Below are 12,763 nucleotides of genomic sequence, written 5' to 3'. Positions count from 1 at the left end.
GAAGTGGTAAGAATAGAGAAAGCATTTGTGTTCTAAGAAAAAAACACCTGGTTTCTTGGTCTGGAGACTTGGGTTCCTTTGTTAGATCTGCCATTATGTTATTTTGTGACTTTATTTTATTTTTTGTTTCTCTGTGCCTTGGTCTTCCTGGTGATTAAAAACGGACTTCCTTGTAGTTAGCCTTAGGCATAAGGGACAAGAAGCCACTAAATTATTGAAATCTACAAATAATTTGCCCCTTATCAAGTCCCTGCCAAGATACAATTAGTGGAGGGGTTAAAGAAGAGTAAAATGATACCTGAAGTTCTACTGAGTTCCTTTTTTTAAAAAGATACACAGAGTAATCCATGATGACAGTGTGATTCCATCTGCCCATAGGGTCCTCTCTGAAGCAGAGGCTCAACCATCTGATCTGTTCATTCGATTCCACCACAAATGAGCCCTCCTTGCCAAAGGATGGTGACTTTGACATTGTTAGCCAAGCATCTCTACCTTTTAGAAATCTCCAGCCCTTCTTTCTGTGTAAATACAACAAGTAAGCATCTCTTTCTCTTTTTCCTGACACCTGTGGTTTTATTGGCTACTCTCAAGTCAGGTCTTGTATAAAATGAGAAGAAAGTTGGGCAATTATGATATATAAATATTAGGGGAACCCAGGATCATCTAACTTTTAAAAAACTGAGTGATTGCCTAATACAGACTTCTTATTTTACAGATAAGGAAATAGGCCCAGATAGGCTTTAGGGTATAAAGACTGAATCATTTAAAACTGTCTTATTCCCGCAATGCTGGACCTACCTTTTATAGTATTTGCATGTTTTAGAGCAAGTGAATATACAGTTGAGATTCTTATAATAGCTGCTTGGCCATCAGTAAAGTAGTCTATGCTTTTTAATAAAGGGATGGATTCTTGGCTGAGGAAAAGGTCTAGAGAAAGGGGGTTTGGCATAAATAGAGATTTATAGATGTTGTAGTGGCACATGGTAGAGACCTCCACCTTGAGTGGCTGTGCCTCATATCATTTTGCATACACCTACCCTCCAGGTAGGTGGGCAAGACATGAGGGGCTATAGATATGTGTTCTATACACTAAAAATACCAGATAATGCTGGGACGTTTTCAGAAATTCCAGATCTTCTTTGTAGTCACATTTAAAAATCCTGCTCTGGGCTTGGAGAAATATTTGTCAAAACCAGAGCTCAGGTCATGAAAGCCAAGAAACCATGGAAGGAATTCTCTACCTCTTTCATACTTAGCAGTCAAATTTTAAGCACAGGGAAAATATGAATGTGATGTATATGTGTGTATATATGAATTGGCTTGTTTTTTTAAGAGCTTATGATCATCTGAATTAGAGATGAGACAAACAGAAATAAAGCCAATCTCCACATGTACACACCCCTTGTCTCAGGTTAGTCTGGGCTCTACTTTGCGTCCTTCCTAATTGGATGGCCATGATTAGGTTAAATTTATTACTATCTGGAAGAAGATGTAAGTTTGCCTGCTTTCTCAGATTTCAGTTTTGAATGGTATGGTAGCCTAGAGGGGAAAGAAGGATCTAGAATGTATGAATGAAGTGTGAGTTTCCAAATTGACTTATATGGTAGGTATAAACTATGAAACAAAAACAATAGTGGCTATGAAGCCAGTCTGGAAATAGGTAAATTCCAGTGAACCTTTTAAAACCTCTCTAGCTGAAATGAGCTTAAAACAGAGAAGAAAATTTGATGACTGATATTATGTATTTGAAATGTGCAGGTTGGACAGCATTTGGACTTGGAATGAAACAATAAGAGGTTCCATTCATGGATAACCAACAAGATAAGGCTGTTGTTGCCTCAGCCAACGGAGAAAACACTATGATTAATGGGGTCAAGGAAAATGGTAAGGGAATTTAATTATGGTATGTAATATCTCTCCCAGTAGTCCTTTGTTAGTACTATAGATTTTCAGTATCCACAGAGCTGGGGCAAGTTAAGTCTAGGATGCCTCTGAGATAAGAGTTAATCCTAAACTTTATTCCACCAGATCTCTAACTGGACTAGAAGGGTCTCTAAGAGGTATCGAATCCAACCCCTTTGCTCTCCCAAATCATCTCTGTCAAATGGATACTTAAGTTCCTCTAAATTCCTGGTGAATTAGAAATATGCTCTGATGTGAAGCTTGGAATGTTTAGACTCAGTAGGAGCTTCCAAAACATAGGTGAGGTCTGAAGGATAGGACTATGCCTCATAGTTCAAAGCCATGAATATATCCCATCTGAGCATTTTCCCACCCTGAAAGCTTTGACTTTCCAGTTGATCAAGCAATCCAATTTTTTCCTCATTTCTGAGGAGAGTGCTGTGTATGTCTGAAGAAAAAGCTGAACCTAAAAAAATACTATTTTTCACTCTCATGAATGTTCAGTATAAAATCAAGGTTGTTCTTTAACTCTGTAGTTTCTACTTCTAAAGCTAGAGAAGCTGAAGCTTAGATTTTATATCATAAGATCAAGTACCAGAAACTGATCAAGGGAAAGAGAGTTAATGAATCTGGTCTAATACCTTTAACTTTATTTCTGTCATTTTTTCCCCTTTTCTCTAGATTCAGAGGACCAGGATGTGGCAATGAAGTCATTTGCAGCTCTAGAAGCTGCTACACCAATCCAGCCTATACTGGTGGCTCAAAAAGAGAACCTGATGTATCCCAGAGGTCTCCTGCCTCTGCCCTCTAAGAAGCCCTGTATGCAGAGCCCTCCCTCTCCTTTGGGCCTGATTGAAGCACCTGAGCATGCTGCTAATAGTGCTTCTGTGAATGCCATCTCTCTTACATCTGGTGTTGCAAAAGGCCTGAACACATGGTCACTGCCCAATGAGTGTGAGAAAGCTCCATTTGCCATAATGGAGCCTGCAGGCATGTCAGCTCTGAATGGGGAGTGCCTCATGCAGCCAAGCCGGACTTGCTTGGGCTGCTTCATGGAATCCAAGGATGCAGTAGATCCTGAGCCAGGGATCAGTCTAAAAGTCAGTGATCTAAATAGGGATTATGAAACTTGTGCAGTCTCTGATATAGGGATTCAGTGTATCAATGCTGGAGAAAACATGAAATACGGAGAGCAGCTGCTCTCAGACCAGCTCCTAGGCTTCCCACTGCACAAATCAAGGGCAGGAGATAGACGAGAAGCCGAGAAACCTGACATTGACTTGGAGGACCCAGCTCAGAAAAGTTATTATGAGGCATTACTATTAGATAAGTGCAATACGGAAGAGGCTTTGCTGGCAAATTCCAATCAGGATTGGGGTTACTTTGAGACTTTTATTAGTGAGAGTAAGATTGAACTGCTTGACCTCTGTTCCAAGAATGAGCTGTCTGTCAACCTGTTCTCTGAAGAAGATGTGGATAACTACATGTTCGATGATGATGAGTCAACACTGGGCAGTGACGTCTGCTCCCTGAAAATTCGATATGAATCCTTCCAGGACAACGTTCGAGACAAAACCACCCTTTTGATGCAGGAGGATGCCCAATTCAACTTTTTTCCCAGTGTCTTCACTACCTGCCCCAAGCGGGAGTCTAAGAGTGGGGCCCTGAAGCAGAGCAGTGATCTTTCCCAATTCAAGGTCCCTGATGTGAGCATTATCTGGGGGGAGGAAGATAAAACCTTGGACAAGAAGAAAGGCAAAGAAGAAGGCCAGGAAGACAAAGGTGCAGAGAAAAAAGATGCAAAGGATAATGGAGAAAAATCTGCCTTAAATAAACCATGTAGTGGACCTGAAGTAGGGCAATTTAAGAATCCAAAGCAAGGCCATCTTGCCAATTCCTTGGAGGCATCAGGGAATTTTAGTGATGACAGTTCCTTCATTGAGGTCTCTTATGATGCCATGGGGGAGATCAAGGACTGTAGCCGCTATATGGCTCGGGACACTAATTCTGGCAGCTCCTCCTCCCAGCAGAATTATGGGCTGCGAGCCAAGAGAAAAGTCAGGTATAGTGAAGATTATCTATATGATGTTGACTCACTAGAGGGTGAAAAAGTAAATGAGAGGAAGGAATGGCTGCCAGGTGGTTGTAAAGAGGAAGATGATGACGAATGGTGTCCCAAAAAGAGAAGAAAAGTAACTCGTAAGGAGCCCCCTGTTATTATCAAATATATCATCATCAATCGTTTTAAAGGTGAGAAGAACATGCTGGTGAAGTTGGGTAGGGTGGATGCCAGTGAGACAACAGTGAATTTGAGTGAGTCGCAGCTCAACAAATATGCCAAGCTGGCCCCCTTGAAGGGCTTCTGGCAAAAGAAGAAAAGGCAGAGAAACAGCAATTCAGACTCCAACAAAACACCCTTATGCCAAAAGCAAAGCTTTGAACCAGGTAGCTTTGAGGTGTCATTCCTGCCACCTGCTCGCAAACGAAAATCTAAACTTGGCAACAGGCACAGGATTCAAAGAATTCCATCCATGGAAACTTCAGCAAGTGGTAAGCAGGTTTCATTCTGCAATGATGAGAGGCAAGCTAGTAGTCGTAAAGAAGATGGAGGCCTGAAAGGTACACTGAAGTCAGCACCTCTGGCTGCCCCCGGCCGTGCAAATGGATCACATTTAAATGACATCACAGGCCCTGACTCAGTGAAAGTCAAAGCCCAAGATGCACAATTTAAGGGGCCAGAGAGGAAAGTGCTCAACAAAATCAAATTTAAAAGTGAAGCCAGGTTAAAATCCAAGAAAATCAAAGCTGGGCAAGAAAGCAAGCCAGTTGTTCAAATGACCCCTCTTTTGGGAGACCAATCTTCCAAAGCTAATTCAAAGAATGAAGCTATTCCTGGGACCTCAAATGGTTCACATCTATCTGAATTTCATGAGACAAAGGTTGCTAAGAATTCTACTTTCCTACCAACCACCTGCTCTTCTGAAATGCCTCTATCATCTGATCCTGTTGCCAACAATATACCTGTTATCCCTGGAGGGTATTTGCAGACATTGTTAGATGCTTCTGACTTGTCAAATAATACTGGCATTTCATACTTCACTCAGCATTCTCCAGAGCAAAATGAAGTCAGCCTCACTCAAACAGAAAAATCATTTGTACCTCTCCAGCCTGCCCAGGACTGTGTGCTTTCCTCGCCTTCTGAGTCTGAGCTGCTTCAATCATCCCAAAACTTCAAAATGGAATCAAGCAACTATGGAAATGTGTGGCCCAACAAACCTACTTCTGGCTCCCAGGAATTCATGGCTGCAGTCTCAAGGGAGATAGCTCCAAACCAATCATGTGAATTTGGAGTCTCCCAAGTAGTTTCTATGGAAAATAACCTCACAGCTACAACATACAATCCGATCTGCCTCAACAGTGGTGGCAGTAGTTGCAACAAGGTCCTGTATGCCTCTGTGCAAGACACCCAGCTCTCATCTGATGACTCTTATCAATTATGTCACTTTAATAATGGAGAGATCTGCTTTCCTTTCCAGCAGGGTCCAGTGAATATGGATGATGGGCAGCTCTTTAGCTTTGATTCCATGGCCCCACTCTCTGTCAACTCAAGCAATTATTGCTCCTTAAGCTTGAAGTCTTGTGAAAAGGATGGTGATGATGATATCACTGATGACTTCCTGGCCCATTGCAGCCCCAAGCTGGTGATCCAGCAGAGCATTGATGAAATAGCACCACTAAAGGAGTCCACTGACCTCCTGGATATCTCCAACTTCACTCCTGACAAATTCCGCCACTCTTCCCTCTCAGAGATGTCCCCACCTGACACCCCCAGTCTTTCCCCTCAGATTACCAGATGTGAGAATATCAAGACACTAGGAACACTAAAGGGGTTCCAAGAGGGTGCACCAGGAATACTGGGCAATATGGAAAAAATCAAGTGGGACTGCAGTACCCTTTCACGGCAGGTCCAAGTGGATGATGGATTTACTTTAAATAACCATCAGTTTCAGTTCCATATGTTCAATGATGAGGATTCTGTCAGCCTGCTCCAAAAAGCCCCTTGCTTATCAGCGTTTAATGATCCATCTGGTCAAATGAGTACCGACAACAAGGTGTCAAAATCAAGAAAGAAAAGCTCACCCAACAAGAGTGGGGCTATGAACCAAAGCTCTTCTCAGAAAAACAACAGGAAAAAAACCCCCAAAGCCAACAACAAAGGGATTGAAAAACCACCTGGCAAAACCTCCCGCCAGGTCCCTAAGTCAACAAAGAAAGGGAAATTCATGGCTGCAGTCAATGGAGAGAAAATGCAAATTGGCATCGGTCGTGGAGGAGGCCAAATCAACAGCATATCCTCCACAGGGAAGACTTTGCCTGAATGTATCCAACATAGTGGCCCTGTGGCCTCTATGAAGATGCCAAGTCAGAAGGGACTTTCTGGAGATTGGTCTTTGGGAAAGGAGAGCAGCCCAGGCTGGAGTGACATGAGCATGGGCACCAACACCAACAACCTTCTGGATGATGATCAACGGGAATTTCAGGAGCCTTCTTATATCTTGTCCAACATTGCCTCTGGTATGGCAGATGTGCAGAGATTCATGATGGCCTCCATGGAGCCCCTTTGCGAACCCATGGAGCACCATGGAGACCCCAATATATTCTACTCCCCTGAATCCAATAGTCTAAAATTAAAAACCCTCAAAATATTGGCTGGGACACCACAGGAATCTAAGAAAAAGGCCAACAGTGGCTCTCCAGGAGCCACTAAGAATCACAGGTCCATCAAGGGTGTGAGTAAAAGCAATGGGAAAGCAGCGATAGGTGATCCTGGTCGTGCAAGCATGCCTGGTTATAACGAGGACTCTCGCTCTGCCTTCTTTGATAAAAAGTATAATAACCTGAGCACTTTAGGCAATAATGGACCGACACACAAAAAGTTATATCGTCACAAAACCAGCTCCAAGGCCCTGAGAGATGAGAAGTGTAAGGGAAAGCGTATGGAGCGAGAACAGGTCCACAAGGATGAGGCTGGGACAGCTTCTTTTGAAAAACTGAGGTAATACTGCACCAAAATGGCTGAGGTGATGCACCCTTAGCTTTCCTACTCTGCTAAGCCCGCAGTCCCTCATTTTTTTCCCTCTTGAAAGCAGTTTGCATGAAAGAAACTGTCCCATTCCCTTCGTTTTCAAATTAAAACAAAAAGAAAAAAAGTGCATGAAAATCCCTATACCTCTAAGCCACACAAAAGATTGGGCAATTTTGTAGTGGCTTGACTAGGGATAAATTCTGACAAGGCTACTTTTTCTGCTAGTCAGCATTAGTTTTTACTTACTGAGAAAATACAACTAAAATATGCTCTTGAATGACTTGGGGAAGGGAAGGGCTTTGCAGTGAGAAAATTTTTGAATAACAGAATTTAAAAGTTATATAGACAAAAATGCCAAGATCATTTAAGCAAAAAGAGCATAATTTGGAAAACAAAATCTCATCATATGGCAATTAGGAGTGCTTTCTAGTGGCCCCTGCTATTTGTATCTTTTTCTGCATCGTACGGCATCTAGTATGATGTAAACAAATTTAGGTTGTATGATCCCTTTGTGGGACATACACTAAAGCTAACTAAGATGGCATAAATTGTTTGGTTTTTCTGCAGGGATTCCGACTACAATCTCCTAAAAGCAGAAACAGCATTTTGGGTTTTACCTGTGTTTGAAGAAGAGACTCCCATTTTCCAGAAAGACATTTGATGTTTGTGTTTTATTTCTTTCAAAATATGCCTTGTGGTATGTATGTTGACATGTCAGTGCTTAAAGAAAAGAATTCTAAAGTGTGGGAATAAGTCTTTGGAAGCAAACTTTAATCTGATGTTCTATGTAAAAGACTTTAGAAGTCATACAGTTGCACAAAGTAGTTTATGCACTGTTTACCCAAGGGGAAAGGAAGTAAAACATTGTGCCAAACTACAAAAAGTGACTGTATTGTATATATTTTTACTTCTATATCAACATTTGGTTGTGAGTATTTGGGGAGCTTGTCCCTGTTAATTTACTAGAAACATTCCAGTGATTCTTGCTATTAACCACCCCCACTTATGTGGATAGCACCTGTAGATCACAGTGGAAAAATATGTTGTGTTACACAATTTACCAAAACTTAAAGGATACTGTTTGAAATGTGCCAAATTTCCTTACCTCATCTCACAGATTCACCCCACAGTTTAAAGCTCATTAATTAAGTTTTTAAAAATATATATATAAGCATACATACATTATTTTAAAATTTTAGTTTCTACTGTCCTGTGTGGAAACATGAACCATTAAACAAGGCACAATAAAGGTTTGTTTGTTCCATTGTATAAGGGTTAAAGTGTTGGAAAAGTCTGGAAGTCACAACAGCTAAGTCCATCAGGGACCCAAGTATATGCATTTACAGAAACTTTTACGAGGAAACAAAACAGCTGCTTTAAAGTTTGTTTTCTAAAAGCAAAATCTGTAGCTGAAAATTATTTAAAGTGCAAAGTTATATTGCTGATACTTTATATCTCAGTTTTATATATTTTATAATAGTCTGGGATAAATTATAAAATAGCTATAAAATTAACACTAAGATAAATGAAGTACATAGATTGCTTTTATTTAAGTAGTTTCCTAAATGTTTTATTCCAGTTTTGTCAAAAGTGCACTCATATCATGGCTTTAGTGTTAAGTGTTTAATCTTGCAATGCCAATGTCATTTAAAGAAAATGTTAAGGCATCTCAGTTTGACACCTACGAATCACATTCGATAAGCTGAACAATTTGTGATAACAACTAATTGGGGCCATATATACTTAGTCTGAGGATAACTAGTATTTGATGCCACACACTAAACTTAATTCCCAATCTTTAATATAAATTTTTGAAATCACATTTTTTAATTCAAGCCCTTTCCCTTTTTAAAAAATTTCACAGCTTCAGCATCCCTCGCGACTAGCTTTTTCTTCCCCTTTGTTCACCACTTGACTTCTAACATTTGATCTATTTTCCTTGCACAGTTGAAGGCCTGTGTGTCTGATGACTGATGCATTATGGCACAGATGAGATAATGGATGTGAAAGCGCTTTGTAGATCGTAAAGTGCTATACAGATATAGGGGATTCATATTATTAATATTGTTGGTTGTTGTTGTTGTTACTCTTAACTATTCTTACTAATATTGTTACTAACCTATTAACTTGTGAATATATAGGCTGCGGGTGGGAGGGTGGAGAATAAGTGGGTGGGGGAAAAGGGAATTTTTAAAAAAGGGAAGATGTTTCAAAAGGAAAAATTTAAGCAAAATATGAACCTACCTAGTCATTGCCACCTAAATATATTCACAAACAGAGAAGCAACATTTGAAAGTAGTCAGAGAGAAATGGAAGGAAGCCTGTCATATATATAAGTATACACACTTCCCAGTCCATGATTCCTTTTACCAGCCAGCTCTACTACTTACTGCTAGGTAGTAAAATGAACAAGCCTGTGTTCTTGATGGTGTGATTGTGTATGTCTGTGGGAACAAGTGAGTGAAGAGCATTTCATGAGGCTGCTTCAGGCCTATTCCTAGGCTTTGTGTGTGTTGAGTCCTGGAAAATTACTTAATGGAAAGGCACCGGGTGCAATATGTCTCCTGCTCTACAGCAGCCATCCAAAAGGGAAAATAATCAAACTGGAACATTTTCTTCTATTTCTCCACTCTGATAGCTAGCTGTTTTTACTAAATGCTATGGCTGGTTCCTAGGAACTGGTCTTTGTTTTGTTTTCGTTTTTATTTTTCTGTTTTGCAGCTGAATTTAGTTTGGAATAACCAACTCTGCCTGTACTGTGATCCCCAAGACTCCAGATCTCAAAGTCACCTGTTAGCTTGCAGGAATGGAGTGCTCTCTATGTAATCAAAAGGTGGCAGTCAAATAAGGAATAAAGAAAATGTTCCATGAGTACAATGTGTTCTATAAAAATAAATATGGGAGCAGTTGTCCCAGTTTTTCTCAGTATCAGTTCACCTTTGGAGAACGGGGTGAGGTGGGGTAGAAGGACAGCCTGAAACCGTTGGAAATAAACAATCTCCTTGTCAGAACTTGCTATCATGAGTCCTTTGGAATGGATACTCTTTCATTTGCTCCTATGGAGCCCATTAGGAGCCAATTCTAGGACATGGTTCATCCCTTTCTCCAAAGAGAATTGCCATTTTAAAGTACCTTTTTTCTTGGCCTACAGTGCATTATATGTTTTTAAGATTAAATTAGTGATTTGTAACCGATCATTTTGTACCAAAATGTAACAGGAAGCTGAGTTTGAGAAATGAGCAACAGGATAAGGCAGAAGATGACTATTCTCTTAATTGCACTTAATATCCCTCTCAGTACATTATGTTCTGAGTTCTTCAGTTTTTAGGGCTTTGTTGGTCCTGTCTCTGCTCTCACAATTCATTTTCTTCCTGTAACAACATAGTAGGCCTGACTTTTTGTAGATCCCTTATTCAACCAGCTGCCTTAGTGGAGTGAGGACCAGTGATAGAAAAGTAGTGTTTTGCCCTATCGTTGATATCTCAAGTCAGCTATATGGAATTTTCCTTGGTCTGAAATCCCTGATTGCCACTCCCTTCCAACCTCTTCTCTCTGAGAAGCTGCTTCCTATGAATTCCTCCCCAACAGAATCCCATTTAATCTTCCTTTCCTGGGAGTGGTATTCTCCCGTATTCTCCTTACTTAATTTCAATTCTTGATCTTAGAATTTTTCTTCTTTTATCATCTTATATTCCACCTCCCCAAAGTGTCAGACTATAAGAACCTTAGCCAGGGTACTTTCTTCCAGAAGTTCAGGTGGAAACCTTCTCACTCTCAATTACTTTTAATTGCCTTGGCTTCTTTCAAATCTAATTTTAAACATGCACACACACATACACACACATGCACACACACATGCAGAATTATATTGCATGACTAAGGAAAATTGGAAACTCCTTTTCCTTGAAGATCTATAAGAATAGATCTGATCCCTTTCTGCCCTGGTTAGTTGCTGGACTATGTGGAGCAGGGTGCTGAAACAGTGGCCTTGACCAAGGTTCTTCGAGACTTTGGGCGTTATGTTTGGTCTGTGATAACTGGCTTGAACCAGTGGCCTCTCCAGTATCTCATATACCAGCTTCTTCACATGCTGCTTCCTCCCTGCTTTCTCTTCTGACTTGTTACTTTGTGCAATTACGTGTTAAGGCCTTACCTTTTCCTAAATGTTTTCAAACCTCCAGCACTACCTTGACCATCACTTCTTTAGCCATCTCCCTGAAGTCCTTGGTGCTAGGTGGGCTTTGTGACAACTTTCACCTTCTCCGACCTTTTTTCTTGCTGGGAAGCATCTGTATGTGTGCAGGCGGAATGGGGGGGGGGCGGTAAGTGTGTATAAAAGAGAGAGAAGCAAAAAGGATGCTCACAAGCTGTAAACAACTCTGGCTAGCATCCTTTGTCCTGTTATGTGAGGTTCTGCAGTTGTAGTGAATTTCCATTTTAGTGAGTTCTAATTAGCATCTACTGCCTAAAGGAGAAAAACCATATCCAAGGACCTCTTAACCAAGCTTGCTCTTACCAAGCTGAACCAGTCTAATGCAGATCTGCCACATCTTCAATTTACAGATGCTCTCAGAACAGTTCCAAGAATTACAGAGAGCTAAGTTTCTGCGCTGAAGAGAATGGAGCACTAGCTAGTACTAACTATTGCTAGAACTGGAAGTATTTGTTTTCCCCTGTATTATTGAGAAATTATCTAATTTAAGGAGTTTTTGTTTTCATTTAGAGGTTTTTTAAGTGACTAACCATCACTACAGGAGTATGTCCTTTTTACATTTTCTAATCATAAAATTCACTAAGCCCATCATTATGTTTGGAAGATTTAGTACCAAAATCAAATATTTTTAGTAACAAATAGGGATCTTGTCAACACAGTGTAGGCCTGGGATTTTGTAAAGGTTTCTCAAGGACCCAAATAAGAGAGAAAAGATTTTAGGTGGACTGTTTAACTTGGGAAACACTGTCATCAGCTTGAGGGTCCTCAGCCAGCATGGTATTATTTGGATGGCAGTACTCAGGCTACCCTTTAAGGCACATTTTTCACTCAGAGCGTTAAACAGTAGCTACAGTCATGAAGCAGAGCTCCTATTGCAGCTACATGATACTTGAGATGTACTCTTGGTTTCAGAATAATAACTAAGAGGTAAAACATTGGAGAAGGACAATGTAAAACAGAGAGTTAGTACAAAGTTTAAGGTGTGAATGAGGCTTTAAAATTGGTATCTGAGTAAATAGATGCTAAAGAAACACTCATCAACATGAGATGGAAAGGATGTCTATGCATCTAGCAGGCTCAGTAGTTTCTGAGTCTTAGAAAGACATCCCCTTCAAAGAGAAGAAAAGAGATATTTAAATCATTTTGCCTCTTTGAGAGATGTCTAGTTTTATAACACAAAAGAAAAGGCTTAGAATGAAAACTAGAAGAGGCCTTTTGTTTTTGACTCCCAGTGAAAGAGGGTAGAAAGCTTGAGATGCTCTACTGGGATACCTGTAGCACTGACTAGAGTTTGCTGCCTACAGAGTTTTGAATGTACTAGTCCTTAATTTAATTTTCATAAAACTGAATGCACCTCTTTAGTAAGTTACTGATTTATGGTGCTAAATAAAATGATTATCCCCATTTTTTTCTCCTTTCCCAAGCCCCTTAAGCATTTAAGAAAATTTAAAATAAAAGTGTTAGAGGTCCTTTTTATGAATGTAACCTAAGTTTCTGTTTGACATATGACACTGCAACTTTAAAATGTTAGGAAATTATTTGCCTTTTTCTTTTAGAGTTAA

General features: G+C 40.2%; 1 protein-coding gene across 1 annotated transcript; it reads left to right on the top strand.

Moving 5' to 3' along the window:
- Nucleotides 1–1,805: 1,805 nt before the first annotated feature.
- Nucleotides 1,806–7,649, top strand: NEXMIF (neurite extension and migration factor). Its single transcript, XM_068534213.1, has 3 exons — nt 1,806–1,884; nt 2,584–6,958; nt 7,556–7,649. The coding sequence occupies exons 1-3, from the start codon at nt 1,806–1,808 to the stop codon at nt 7,647–7,649; spliced, it is 4,548 nt and encodes a 1,515-aa protein (XP_068390314.1).
- Nucleotides 7,650–12,763: the final 5,114 nt, after the last annotated feature.

Source organism: Eschrichtius robustus, chromosome X (genome assembly GCF_028021215.1).
Source record: "Eschrichtius robustus isolate mEscRob2 chromosome X, mEscRob2.pri, whole genome shotgun sequence".
In the NCBI taxonomy this organism is placed as follows: domain Eukaryota; kingdom Metazoa; phylum Chordata; class Mammalia; order Artiodactyla; family Eschrichtiidae; genus Eschrichtius; species Eschrichtius robustus.
Note: the sequence above shows the minus strand (reverse complement) of the source record. Positions and strands in the feature narration are given on the sequence as shown.